Genomic DNA, 14,773 nt, shown 5'->3' with positions numbered 1-14,773 from the left:
ACGTTCGTGTGCGCAACAGCCCAAATTGTCATCCCTCTGCTCCTGCAGAGGAGCTTGAGTGCAGTCAAGGGAACAAGAGACAAAGACTTCAGAGCCATGACAGGAGGCACGCACTTTACCTTCCTGGCACCAAGCTCCTCACTCCAGTTGTGAAACCCATTCTGGTCTGACCACAAATGTATCACTTTTTACAAATACCAAAAAACAAGCAGTCAAAACCCTGCTGCTGCTCAATGTTGAACATTTTTAGAATGACCTTTGTGCTGGCTGTCCACATACAGATGGAACTGTTCACATCTTTTTTTATGCACAGAAGCGTCCTGCTATTTCTGCACAATATTCTTCTGAAAAACAGCTGCTCTACTTCCATAAGTTACTTTTTCATCACTAGCTTCTGTTTTGTCAAGCTTAATAATCAAGAAGATGGATGTCAGGGTTTAAGTATGTGTTTGAGACCCCCCAACACAGAACAAAATCTTGATGGAAAAAGGAATCCTATATGATTCTCTCTCTACAAGCCACAACTAGCTCAACCACTCAACAAGTCACAAACAATTCAAACTATTTGTTCAGAGTACAAATTGACTTTTCCAGGTTACCATGAATTTTTATTTAACATTAGTATAAGTTTCTATTTGAAATTATAAGTGTTAATTTTTAGAGCCTACAGAGGCTTACCAAAGCAGAAACTTTAATATTTTGCAAATCAGAGTGTTTAGAAAATACAATGCATTATTAATGTCTTGAACAAAATCTTTGGATCCCAATACCTTAAAACTCTGCTTGATATCCATATTTTACAAATGAACGCTGTTTAAAACCAGGAGATCCAAATAAGATTACTTAACACACCCTGACCAACAAACTATCTGGGTACCCCAAAAATGTTACGGACTGCTTCTCTCCTTGCAAAGGACAGTTCAAGTACAGGTAGATTAAGCACACCTTCATCCCAGTCTTTTTGCGTCTTAAAGAAAAAAAAAAAAAAAAGGCGCCAGATTATCATACTGAGACTCTAAATAGCTCAAAGTCAGGCAAAGAGGGACTCCCAGGCAGAGGCATTGTGGAAGAAAGCTGTAAGGCTGCTGACAGAAGACTCCCATGCAAATCAAGAGGTATGGACACAGTGTGCCATGATGTGTTGATTCTTGTGTGTGCTCTTTTTTTTGCAGCCCAAAAAAAGGAGCCAAAGCATAGACAGGGCTCTGGAAGAGCTTAGACTGAGGAAGCAGAAGATTCATTTAATGTTACCTCTTTCAACCTGCTGGGTTGTAAAAGTTAATCTATGCTACAGATCTTGGTTCAGGATTTCACGTTGAATGGCTTACCCCGTCTTACATAGGAAGTCTGCAGCAAAGCTAGAACTGAACCCAGAGATCCAGATTTCACCTTTCCTTTCTTAATCATAGCTTCAACCTTCCTTGAAATAGGGAAAAATGTTTAATTCTGAGTGTGGGAGTGAATTTTACAGTTTTCAGGTATGCCTTTGTTTATCTGATGACTTTAAAGGTTTCCACTAATTAAAATAAAAAAATTAAAGAGACGTCCTTGAAATTTCCCCTCAACAGACCTTAGACTGCAATTGTAGGTGTTGTCTTCAGAGAAATAGTGGGATTTTGCTGTGAAAATAATTAACTTCATTTTGATAAATCTTTTTCTGCCAAATAGCTATAGACATACATTTTAAACCAGAAAATAATATTTTTTTTTAGATCAAGCTACAGCTCTTAGGTTAATTAGAATCTTCTGTGGGAAGATCTCCTTCTGGGTAAACTGAACCTTTGTATTGAAAGGGAGGAGACATGAGCTGTAAAAGTTCTTTCATCTATGTTGCACAATAGTTCAACTTCCTTTAAAAAAAAAATAAATGAAGGAAAAAAAAAACCACCAAAAAAAGCCAAGAAAAGAGGATTATTTCCCTCTCCCTTTTCCTTCGTCATGATCTTCCTTACACCTTGCCGTAGGTTATCCTGTCATTTGCAGATTTTTGATTCCCTCATGAAACAGACACACTACGTATAATCTTTCTCACAGATGTTACCGAAACCACCAGGGAACCGGGCTTGTGCTTATCTAACCATGGGATCTATTTGTATTCTGTCTATGCAGGTGTGTTTCAGAATTAACAATAACAACATTTTCCAAGTTCTTCAACAAAAAGTTGCCTCCAAGTTCAGGGATGACTGTGCCTTGAAGTTAAGTCACTCATCCTACCACAGGCAATGAATCAACCAAGAATTTAAGAGTAAGATTGAAGAGTTACGACTGATTTGGTACAAGAAGTTGTATGCTAAAATATATGGGTATACCCAAGTGTGGAGGCTTTGCTTTACATGCCTTGTCAGGTAGGAGCCTACATTGCTTTAAGTCAAACATTAAAGTGCCAACAACCAAGTTGACTTCAGGGGAGCTGAACAAGCATAGCCTACACCTTAGCTTTCCAGCATGAGTGGGAGCTATGACATGAAGTAAATACCCCAAAATAGTAGGAACTATTACGAATAGGTAGAAAAAAATCACTGAAAATTGGTCAAACACTGATTAAATGCACAGATTTATGTGTCTAACAAAGGAGAACACTGTCCTTTTGGAAGGTCAGCTAGTACTTCTTTTCACACTTTTGGGCCTGCCTAGTTATTTATATATAGCATGTACATGGAAATAGCTGCACTTATTTTGTCTAATTAAGTGTAATCCAATCTTACCTGGCAAGTCCATATCGATGTGATAATGAATCCATCATCTCTGAAGACATTGAAGATTTCAATGATCCCCCGTGAATAACCAAACACAGAGATACTAGCATCGGATACTGCCAAGTTAAATGTGAGGTAGTCGGTGGGCTGCAGAAGATGTCTTTGTTTATACAGGACAAAAATCACAATGCTGTTTCCAAACCAAGACAGCCAACCTGGAAAAAAATAATTAAATCCATGAAAAAAAGCAAATAAAGCAAGAAGCATTTCAGTGTGTAAATGTGCATCGTCTCTTCTAAAATTACCCTTTTGTTCTATCAGAAACAAATTAAACCAGATTATCTGTTGGAAAACCTCTGCCTGAAGCCTTCTTAAGTAGCTGGGTACATTTCAGAAGCAGGAACAAGTGAATAACTCCGGCAATAAAACAGAACAAATATGAAGAGCTGCTGCTGCATCTGTCAAAGATCCACCATTTAAGGGCCTAAAGAAGTTTTGTTTTGTTTTTTTCCTTAGAGAACAGATGAAACTCATGAAATGTAATACCTGACAAAAAAAAGGAAGGAGGAAAGCTTGGTAGAGTGGAGCAGAGACTACAAACAATCTGCCAAAAGCTGCAGCTCTTTAGGTGTGTTGCATATGACAACGGATAACCAAAGCTCATGCAGATACCCAGAGAGCTGCTTCACTAGTCCTCTCTCGAGAAGTGCAGTTTCTTCTCTTATAACAGTCCAGCTTCTCCTCTGCAGCAAAGCCTGTCCCAGATGGGAACAGTTTTCAGTAATACACCTGATAATCTATGTGAAGAGAACTCTTAGAACAGCTCTTTCAGAAGCTTTAAAGTCTTTTTTTATTTATTTTTAAAGAAAGCTGTGTCCTCTCTTGGTCTCCTGGAACAGAGATGCTCGACTTGTACATGTCTAGTTACATGAGGAATATGCAAGGGAGATGACTGTAGATCTGGTAAAAGTTATTCAGTTGGAGAGACCTAGAGTTTCCGAATGCATGTGGCTACTGCTCCACCTATTAGTGCAAGACCTTAGTAGGTTGGATACCATTTTTTGGAATGATGTAGACACACAGAAATAAGTGACTTTTAACAAAATATTCACTCACAAGCATCAGGCTCAGTGTTGAAAATGAGACTTAGCCAGTGAAGGGGATGGCTCCAGGGCGGCTGCTGGAGCAGGGCTGAGCAGCAGGTCGGGCAGCAGCCGGCTCCCTGTTCACTCACGTTTCCACCCCCAAACCAGCTCTGCCACTGCCGACATAGGTAGCCTTACTTCACCTTGGCAATGTGGAGCAAAACACCACCTCTTTTGAGTGCCTGCAGCCTAGGACAGGTTTAGGAACCCAGCAGCTGGTGGTTTTGTTCCCCACAGTTGATGCCAGGATACAACATTAACTGCCGGGTGAGGGAGAAAATTGCTGCTCCATAGCCCTCTATCCAGGCACAAGCAGTAGCTATCCCAGAGTAAGGTGCTGTGTGTTAACACAGCAAGAGGTGAATATATGCACTGAAGAGGGACGTGACATGATGGCATTGCACAGCATCTCCGGGTATTCAAGGGAGTTCATGAGATGAAAGATGGCTGACAGGTTTAATGTGGCAAGAGGGCAGCTGGCGTCCTTCAGGAAGCATCAACAGTCCCACATGTTGGGAACGCAACGCTTCTCTGCTGGGCTGCCTCGGCTAGGGAGGGAGGGGAGAAAATGTCTTCCAAATCTCCAGGAGGAAAGTATCGTGAGCTGAAGTGCCAAAGAGCAAGGTGCTCGCTCTCTAAACAGAGAGGTTGGGTACTTACTGCCCGGTGAGGTGCTCTGGGTAGTCTGGAGTGGGAGGGGAGGTGGATGATGGGGCAGTCTCTGTACAGCACTAGGAACTGCTTTTTCTGCAGAGCAATTTCCTTTTAATAACTTCTCTTTGCAAACCTGCCAAGCTGCCGCTGCTGCTCTGGCTTGCTTAGCAAATACACGTGGTTAACTAAAGAGCTTTTGAACTGGGAAGAGCTGACGTGTCAGCATATGGTATTAACCAGAAATAGTCACTGGTGCAATGATACACCAAGATACAGACATGTATTTTTTATATCTTTCATTCTAAGGATAAGATCAACAATAATAAGTACATCTTATTCTGGCCACTAGGTGACAATGTTTCTTAATCAAGTTTCGTTTCAAACGGCTGCATGCACTTTAAGTCAGGAATTGTTTCTGACTTTCGTCCGAGTCCAGGTATTATAAATAGGTAGAGCAGGGCACTGGAGGAGGACAGCTTTGGCAATGCATCAGGATGGTTTGCAATGCAAACACGAAAGTTGTGTTGTTTGTGTGTGTCAGCTCTACCTTCTGTAAGGCAAGATATTTCTCAAGACAGTGGGCATGGAAATATTTTCCCTGTCAATACAAAGACATAGTGCTAAAATGGCAGACAGAATAAAATGGCACCTACTTTCTAAATAGAAGCATTTGTCAACGCGGTGCAATGGATAGGAGGGCTACCCTTGAACTGTCATACACGTGCACTTCCTGGGAACATACAGAGCACATTCCCCCTGCCTGCAGAGTAAGGGAGTTTTCAGTTAAACTATCTTAAGGAAGTAACTGAGCAAAAAGTCATGTAAAACAACAATACACATATTTTAGATCAAGGTGACAGAGGCACAGTATTTGTGATCACCTTTGAAACTACATTCACACACTGAGGGCGGGGATGAGGAAAGCACCGAGAGAAAATTACCAAGCGAGTGTGTGCACAGCCCTTTGCAGGGAAGGCACGATCCTTTTAACCAAAGCAGGATGAGAACCTAAGGTGGCATATCCAGTCCCTAAAACATCTGATGTGTCTGGGAAGTCGACTGCATTAATACTCTAATCAACAAACTGGAGGAACTAAATACTCAGTAAACTTTGAAGTAACTAGAGAGAAAACCAGTGGTTGCATGAAAATGCGATCAGCCGGAGCAGTGGCGGTGGGACTCTGGATCCCTGCACGATCAGATAGCTGTGCTGGTCTGGGGTTGCTGACTATACTGACTGACCGACTTTTAAAAAACCCACCACAAAACACAAAACCAACACGTCAAAACAACCAACCTCCCACCCAAACCCTGACAGCACAACAGGGAAAAAGGTTGAAAACGCGCTGTGGAGGAAGCACGGCCACAGCTCTGACCCTCAGCGGGGCAGGGATCTCCTCCACCGGTTTGCAGGCGGTATGTGCCTCGGGGGAGATGACACGCAGATCTAGAGCCCAGAAAGAAACCTCTGAACTTTGAAGTGCTATTAGGCATTGGTGTCACCAGGTGGCAACTCAATAAAACAGAAGATAGAAAGGAAACAACCAAGGGAACTAATTTCATTTTTTGCAGGCTGCCAGCAATAATCACTCACAAGAGTATATGAGGAAAAGACCCCAAAAGCAAACCCAAACATCCAACCCCAGCATTCTAAGGCAATTCTGGTGAGACAGGACAGGTTCCAACTGAGATCAAAACATGGCTGAGAAAAAAAAAAAAGCAGATAGGAAGAAACTGAGCACTTCCCCCCACCGTAAGGTTCAGAGAGGACTCACGTTTCCCCCCATAACACTGTCTGATACGGGCTGCTCATCAACGAGAGGTGCTGGCCTCTGAAGTGGCAAAATACACAGATAACATACAATTACTGAAGTTCGTTACCACGGGGCAGGACTGACAGCAGCTGGTGTGAGGCTGGCAGTATCAGAGCAGAACAGGTTAAGTGAGTGTTGATAAACGCTAAATACTGAACAGCCAAGGAGTCACCTTTACTCCTTAGACGCCCCCAGAAAAGTATTTGGTACCACATTAGCAGACATTCGGAGGTAGGAGGAATAGAATCTACAGCAGTATTAAAAATATTACATTGCCCTCACGCAATTCAGTAGTAAATCTTCCCCTGGAATAATACCCCCTAATAGAGCATTTTAATCCACAGATATTACAAGTGCTCCCCAAGGGAGGCTGGTGCTGTTATCCGTGATTTCTGGGGGAGGCACAGGAAGGCTGCCAAGCAAGCTGGTGGTAGTCAGGAACCAAACCCCTATCGACAAAGCCCTGTATCGGTGTGCTGTCTGCCAGCCCCTGCAAAGAAAGCACCGGAAAAGCAGACAGTGAGAGTGACTGAGGACATTGAAAAACCCGCTGCTGAAAGCAACTGAGAACAGTGAGATTGTTTAGCTCCGGGAATAGCTAAGAGGGAACACAACAATTTTACAAAGATTTCTGCCAAATCATTCAAGCCTGAGTATCCAGACATACCCTCTTTTTTCTCTCATGTACCCGAGATGGGCTTTGAACAAGCAATAAACACCTGAGGCTGCACGTAATTTCATTGTTAACACTCAATTTATGTTTTTGCAGAGTTAAATTTGATAACAGGGAACTGGTAGCTCCGAGCTGGTCATCCACATTTCCAATAGATGACTGCATCTCTGCCCAGCTAAAACAGGTTATTATATTTGTACTTAGACTTGTTCTTATTAGACATTGTTGCATGGCCTTTACTTGTAAAATCTGACAAGAATGAATTAGAAAAATGGGTGTTTCAACTCACCCATGTGCAGTTTAAAATATACAGGGAGCCTTAGGTGGAAAATTTCAAGAAATGAGAGCAAAAGGTAAAGGCTCAGTGTCACAAGACAAGCTACGCTTTCCCCCTCAGCAAATAACCTTATCTCTGGGACAGAAATTGGATTGAGCATCTAGATGTAGAGCAGGCACGATAAAGGCAATTACTGATTCAACTACCTATACGCAAGCATAAATGTATATCTGAAGAGGTTTGCTGTAAAAGATTTTCGGACTAGAAAACTTTATCTAAATCAATGATAAAATCTAAAGATTTTGCAAAGCTGTCATTAACTGCCGCAACTGTGAAGCGATCCTGCTCTGGTTTTAGTCTTCCCTGCTAATTAAATGTACACAATATCCTATCCAGGGCATATTGCCAGTTTTGGCAGGAAGGATAAAAGTCATCATGTTTTAGACTTGACAAAGCGTGGAGAGATTATTTGCTCAATAAATGCAGTCATTTTGTGGATGAATGTTTTGTGAACTGCTTGTTTCCTTTCCCACCTTCTCAGATTTATCTGTCAAATAATGCCCAAAAATAACGCTCATTCTGTCACTTGTCAAATAACAGCATACTGTTACTATTCGGAAACGTGTGCTGTTTAAAGGCATGCTTGGGTCTTGTGGTCTGTTCTAATTTCCTGATGGGGTTGGTAATGCTCTCAGCACGCCTTTCTGATACGAGCACTCGTGAAAAGGCAGAATTTGTTCTCTAGCAAATATTCTCTCATACTGACTTAAAATTTCCTTTCATGCCAAATATTCATTCCAACAGTCCCAGTTAAATTTGAAACTAGGGAAAAGGAGCACGGAGCAAATTGTGTATGAATGCAGAAAAGAAAAATTTACTTAAGAATTCCAATTAACAGTTATAGAGAAAAAAATGCTTTGGTTTTCCCCCCTGGGTCTAGGTTTGACTTAGCTAGCTACAATGGACAGTACTTCTAAATTGCACCTAATGATTTAGTCTATACAAGGATTTTCCACAGAACTACACCACTTAGGGCAAAGGCAAAAAGGGCTCAGATGTAACGCTAGCAACAGGACAAGCTCCCCCCATCTGTCAAAGACAGTTCTGAGCTCATGGAAGAGAAGAATGGAAACAGAGCGCTGCCTTCAGAAACGGGATGCTGATGCAGCTGACGTAACAAAGGGTAACGCGGTGCCTGATATCACGGGCAGCTAGTCCCTCCAAGCATGCCGTGATGACTCACCCCTATGGGATTGGCATTGCCTTTTCCCCCCGCTTTGCTGGTCCCTTGGCCAAAGCGTTTGCAAGGAGAATGATGGCACGGTGACTCGGATGCCAAGAAGCAGTGCAGTGATCTCAAAATCCATCAGCATTTGCAAAATGCACTCATGCGCTTCAATGCTGCTTTGCTTGTGATGTTAGAGTGCGATACCTATTCCAGCATGGGCTGTCAGCTCAAGTGTCTGTACGGCGTTCTGAGAACCGCTCTGCCTGGATCTGACAGCCTGGCTGGTGTATGAGATATGACACATACATCAGTGTCCTGTCTGTCGCGTATGACATCCGCGCTACCTGTGACGTGTGAGAATTTCCAAAAGGGGACACACAAGGAGGCCCCTTCTCAGCAAAAAGTGTAAGATTACAATTCTTGGATATTTGTGTCCTCTGTCAAGATGTGTGACTGTGGGAAGACTTGGCCAAAGATAGTCAGTTTTTTTGGACTGTATCCTGCAAAGGTGAAGAGATTCAGAGGAACCCCATCTTCTGGGTAAGTGCTAACACCCATCACATACATACCTTTGGTGCTGGAAATGTATGTCAGAATCTGCAAAAAGCTGCACTGGTGTAATTAGATTTAAAAGAGAAGAAAACTTGTAGCGGTTACAGAAGTGTAATCACTGAAGCTGTTTTCCACAGGCATCAAAACCCCAGCAGTATGAAATATGAACAGCTTTGGGACTTTGTGTAAGGAAGTACCCACAGACCCCTGCAAATGCAAATTGTCTTTCCAGACCCCTAAAGAAGCGCAGGTGCGGGAAGGTAACGCACAGCCTGGCCTTTGTCCTCTGCTGCCAGAAGGGCAAGAGGGAGTCTGCATAACAGAGTACTTTGTTCTGCCACATCACTGCTCCCCAGACTGACTGCGTTATCGGTGTACGTAAAACTAATAGCTGTAAATTGGTATGGTTGGTGCTTGCAGAAGTGCAGCGGTAGACCTGTGAGGAGAAAAAGACACAGGGCCTTTTCTCATTTATGTATTATTAGCAGATTTTTTTCCAAAGTTCCTATTGCAAAAAGGTATACCTACTTCCATCACATTTTAACCAGATTCACACTACGCTTAACCTGGAGTAGTGCTATTACTGGTTATATATACTCTGCAAGAAATGCAACTTGAGTTTTGAATCTGGAGGTTAAGTTTCAAGAATAGCAGTTATGACATGCCAAGCATTTGCAAACTTGGCAGAAGGATCTGGAGCTTTCAAAAACCAATAGGCATACAACCTAAAAGCTCAGGCACCTAGGTACTTGAAAAAGTATTTGCTAGAAAATGTGGGGTCACCATTAGGAAGCAGCAGAGGAAAACATCTGTGTTGGTCAATCGATGGAAGAAGTTTCAACTACCAGTGTGATGCAGAGGCAACACTAGGAGGGATCAGTAGAGCTGGAGAAGTGTTAACATTAATGTGAATGGCAATGGCAAGACCTTGCTTGGATGCTGTATTCAGTCCTGCCTATAAGGGGGAAAAAAAAAAGAGCAAAAGGGTTCCGGTTGGAAAAGCGTGCAAAAGGCTGATAGGATGATATGCTCAGATGACAGGGGAAAGGATATTATGACAGGAGATAAATAAATTCTAATATTAAAAAAAACCCAAGCCCCAAATAAACCAAACACACCCCTCCTCCTCCCCCCCACCCCCCCCTTCACTTGCTTTATATAGGAATGCAAAGGTTGAACGCAGGGTATGATCGTTCCTTCAGGAATACAGAGCGGCTGTAGAATGTTAACTGCAGGTAAAAAAAATAATATTTCATTTAAAAGGAGTGACAAAAAGGGTATAAAGTCGGCATGATCGCTTTAGCGATAGAATTTAGGGAAAGGCTCCTACTCAACAGAGAAACCAAGTCAGGAACAGGCTGTCAATTGGAAAAGTGGTAGCAACATGAAAGAAACCCTGGCCTGTTACATGAGGGAGCATGATAGCTTCATAAATGAGATTATATATTGTCACAGCAGGGTACTGGCCTTGCTGACCTAAGATGTTCTTTCTAGTCTTAAGTGCAACTGATTAATTCATTAGCTGATGGTGCAGCCGTTTCCCAGCCATTCATGAAGGGATACGCAGATGTGAACAGATTGGGGATAAATTGGAACAACTGTGATTTATCTTGCAGCCACTCTTCTAATTAAGTCTCCTAAGACAGAAGCCATACATTTTTTCTACTAGAATCTCTGTTTTTATTTTAAACACGACTTTTCCCATCATAGGTCCTATTGGTAAAAAAAAAAAGTCTCACGTAAACCTATTAGAATATACTTAGCATTTTACATTGTAACTTCTATACACCTTTCTCAAGCATAAGCTGAGGGCTAGTAAGCTACTTGCAATATGTGATAAGCTTAGAAAAAGAAAAAAATCTGTTTAGATCAATCATTTAAAAACACAAACATTACTGTATATGCTGTTTAGAAGAACAGATTTAATAAAAGTTATGTTTTCTTGTATTTTCCTGTGAGGTTTTATGGTTGGAAATTATGATTACCTAGCAAGCTTGCATTCTTTGAAAGTTTCCTTGTATGCTGCAATGAGTCTGCCCCAAATAAACAATATTTAAACAAACAAAAGAAAATTGCTCTGAGATCAAACTGAGTTCATATTGGGTGCTATTTTCAAATCCTTATTATACACTTTAATGGCTGTCTTGCAGCAGAACCTAAACAAACTCACGGTATTGTGACTGCTAACACAGGACAATGTTTTAGTACTTAGATCTTTCATAGATCCTGTTTGAAGGATTATTTATTTCTATGTGCATCAAGCGTTCACATCAAGAGCAGCACAAATAGTAAAAAAAAAAAAATTTAAAGCTACGGAACTGTATTTTCTGTCTCTGCAGGAGGTAATTGTAGGATGCCAACTGTCCAGCAGCAGTCAAAACTCTGGAAATCACAGAACATTAACACAGTGCTATGGAGACACGAGAAGACACAGAAGTACCGTGCACTTCTAATAAGGTACTTTTTTAATTTTCCCACAGATTGAATGAACTTTAAAAGTTTACAGGTTTGCCTATTTTATTCCCCTCAAGATTTCTGCATTGATTACTCATCTCTTTTTAACAAAAGACAGCTGTACCTCTTTGGTCTTGTAATAGCTGAAGAAAAAAGTTGCATTTTCTAACATCCTGTTCCATTAGGGATGAAACCCAAATGAATCACTTTGGACTTAATACCAAACCCTACTCAGGAGCTTCCTTTCACATCCCAGCTGAGTACGTACCTAAAGCCAGTAGGTAGAAACCTATGATAGTCTCTCCTTGCTCTGTGACAGCCGCCTCTCTGCTCAGAAAACTGATGTTGTTGTTCCTCCAGGGTGCCTGTGGAGAAAACTGGGCAGACATTTTCAGCGGAGCTTATGACCCAGAAATTGCCCTTTCCCCAGTACGTCTCAGCGAAATAAAATGGTTCCAGCCTTTTCCTCAGTTTCTGCTCCCTGTATTTGAGGGAGCTCTTCAATGAGACTAACGATCTAAAGAAGGAAATCTCAAGGGACAGGAGCTTTGCAGCCTTCTGACCTGTTCTTCTTCACTAATCCTATCTATTAATACAGCTTGTGAATCTGCAGCCAGCCCAAGACAGCAGATTTCCTCATATCCTTATTACTGCTACGTGCAAAAATCTTTAATGAAGAGTAAGTATCTGACAAGAAGATGACTTCTTTTAAAATAGGGTGATACCACATAACCTACAGGCACACCCACAAACATAGTGCATATTGAAATGTTGCTAAAATAGCAGTACTTTTTTCTTTTTGTCTTTACTGAAGACCAGTAGAGTTTTAGTTCAAATGAAATTGAGGAAAAATCGCACAAAGACTAAAAAAAAAAAAGACAGTAAAAAACAACAGGGAGGTGTCACCACCTGAGAATGTGACTTGAACATAGCAGAAGAAATCAGCTATGAAGTTACTTTACCAGCAGGATAGCTGCTAATTTAAAAAGAAGGAAAAATAATTTCAAGTACAGGTTGAAAAAAAAATTTAAGTTCTTTGAATTGTATTTTTGGACTGCTAAGCACCCACCAACGTGGTACGCTCCAAGTACAGTTGGATTTTCCCACACTGTTGAAAAATGAGATCTCGTCTTGTTGAGGAGACATGTTACATGTCATGTAAGTGAGTCAGTCAGGAGTATTTTTAGTTTTTACTAAGGTATTGATAATTGTATTTCTGATATAGCCTCTCTTACCAATCAGGCTATAGTCATAATTAAAAAAGCATCTCACTGGGAACCTCTACTGTTTGTGGGCTGGTTTCGTCCCTCCTCAGGCAGATTAATTCCTCCTATCAAGCTTTCCCTGTGTTTGCTGTGACAGTCCCACTGTGAGAGAGGAGAATAAAGGGAATATGACCAGAATAAAAGAGGAGAGCAAAATTTACAGCGAGAAGAAGGGAGAAGTAGCTGCGTTGTGGTGAAAGATGTAAAGTCTCTCACCGGCTGCCAGTGGTGACGACAGTGACCCACACACTCGCTTCACTGAAGTCCATTGAAGGGCACTTGGCTTGATTTGTCCCCAGCCATCTTACTCTTGTCCTGGTCACGGAGTGCTGCGCTCTCCTTCTCCAATCTAACGTCTGCAGTGTGGGTCGGGCAGCTCCCGCAGGTGCCATTTAAGCAGGCAAGTGGCCTGATTTTCCCAACTGCTAGCCACAGCCCACCTCCTGCTGACTTTTTGTAGAGACCTCTTCCTAAGTCTGTCAAAAGACAGCTGGAGTTTAAGCCTGACAAACCTCCTAAAGCACGCTGCTTAGCAAGACTGTGACAGAGCGACATGGGACTTACCAGCTCAGTGATTACACTGTTCCAGAAAAATGGCCCTAGCACTACTCTCAAGGCCAAAGTCCTTCATTGCTGTGCTCCTGCAACAGTCCCAGGTTTCCCCCAATATTCCCACCACCACCCCAGTCCTGGGCATCACTTGACCATGCGGCATACACCTCACAAAGCTGTCCGGCATGCCTGACACACGCTGCCATGGTGCTGCTCTCTGAGGTTGCCATGAGTGTTCTGTGGACCTCAGAAAAGCGCCGGATGTGCTTCAGCTTTTACAGGGACTATGTGCACAATTGCAGCTTTTCAACGCTGAGATACAGCAGCCATTTCTAGCTAGTTATCTGCCTGTCTCTAAGTAGATGGCTCTTCAAATGGAGGGTTAGGATACAGATGTTCTTCGAGGCAGTGCTCAGGGACATTAAAAAATGCTCAAGGTGGCTTACAACAAACCCAGAAATATCACCTGCTCTTGAGGACAAGGAACTTGGATCAAAGAAGATGTCGTCATCCCAGAGCTCATCACAAAACGTGTGTCCACGGATGCTCATGTCTTCATTGGAGTGTATTTCATCACCTATCAAGAGAAAGATGAGGAAAAGGATGACACTTTACATTGGGCAAAAACTGTCTAACTGGTCCATGCTCCCTCTACTCTCTCATTGAAAATGAACCAGCCATCCAACAGCTGCTTGTGGGACAAGTCCAGGGCCTTGGGGCAAGATCCCTCAGCCTTATGAGAGGAAAGAGACCAGCTCCTCGATGAGTTTCCTCCTGTGATGAGGCACGTTTCACCCCATGCAGGTCACTCCTGCTGTGCAGCCAGGACTTGGTGTTCTGCAACCGGGTGTTGGTCCCCACCTTGCAGGAAGCCACGTTCATGGCAAGTATAGGGAGTGCTGATCTCCAACACCACAGGCAGTGCTGAGGTGGCAGAGCACGTTTGCTAACACCTTCCCTTTATGCGCAGTTTTTCCATGGCATTTGACACAGGCCTGGACTTCCAAGTCTGAGTTTGACATCTGTTGTCACACAAATGCCAGTGCCCATGACTTTGATTGAATAGGGACAGGGACAACCAGCGGAGAGTATTCTTCATGTAAGCCATTCAAGGAAACTGTAATATATGACCTCTTTAGGCATAGGCACTTTAAGAAGTAATAAAGTAACAATGATCGTTTTTTTCACTTTTGCCACAATAAAAGGCAAATCATATTATTTGCCTTGATATCCTGAACTCTAATCTTGACTTTTCCCAGCTACGAGTTTTTTTTTGGTTGCGCAGTTCCGTGGACACTTCAATTCAACTTTCCATTTCAATGAGGAACGTCTTCTGCCAAGCCTTGCACCTTGCAATAATAATACAAAAAAAAGAGCCTTTTAATATCAAGGGAAAAAAAAAAATCATGGTTAACTGTTCTCCATGGTCAAGCATCCTTTTTGATGATTCCCCGCCCCTTGAT

At 42.3% G+C, this 14,773-nt stretch overlaps 1 protein-coding gene across 1 annotated transcript in view; it reads right to left on the bottom strand.

The window, feature by feature from the left end:
- LOC104642404 (visual pigment-like receptor peropsin) overlaps positions 1-13,878 on the bottom strand; it is a 32,769-nt gene extending 18,891 nt beyond the window's left edge. Inside the window, exons 1-2 of the mRNA XM_010311371.2 lie at positions 11,762-13,878; positions 2,706-2,911 (exon numbers count right to left, since the gene is read on the bottom strand). Of these exons, the coding sequence (XP_010309673.1) occupies positions 2,706-2,911; positions 11,762-11,882 (327 nt within the window). The 5' untranslated portion in view covers positions 11,883-13,878. The remainder of the gene's footprint in view (positions 1-2,705; positions 2,912-11,761) is intronic.
- Between the last annotated feature and the right edge of the window lie 895 nt (positions 13,879-14,773).

Source organism: Balearica regulorum, chromosome 3, assembly GCF_011004875.1.
Source record: "Balearica regulorum gibbericeps isolate bBalReg1 chromosome 3, bBalReg1.pri, whole genome shotgun sequence".
NCBI classification, from domain to species: domain Eukaryota; kingdom Metazoa; phylum Chordata; class Aves; order Gruiformes; family Gruidae; genus Balearica; species Balearica regulorum.
The sequence above is the reverse complement of the archived record's forward strand: the minus strand, read 5'-3'. Positions and strand labels throughout refer to the sequence as shown.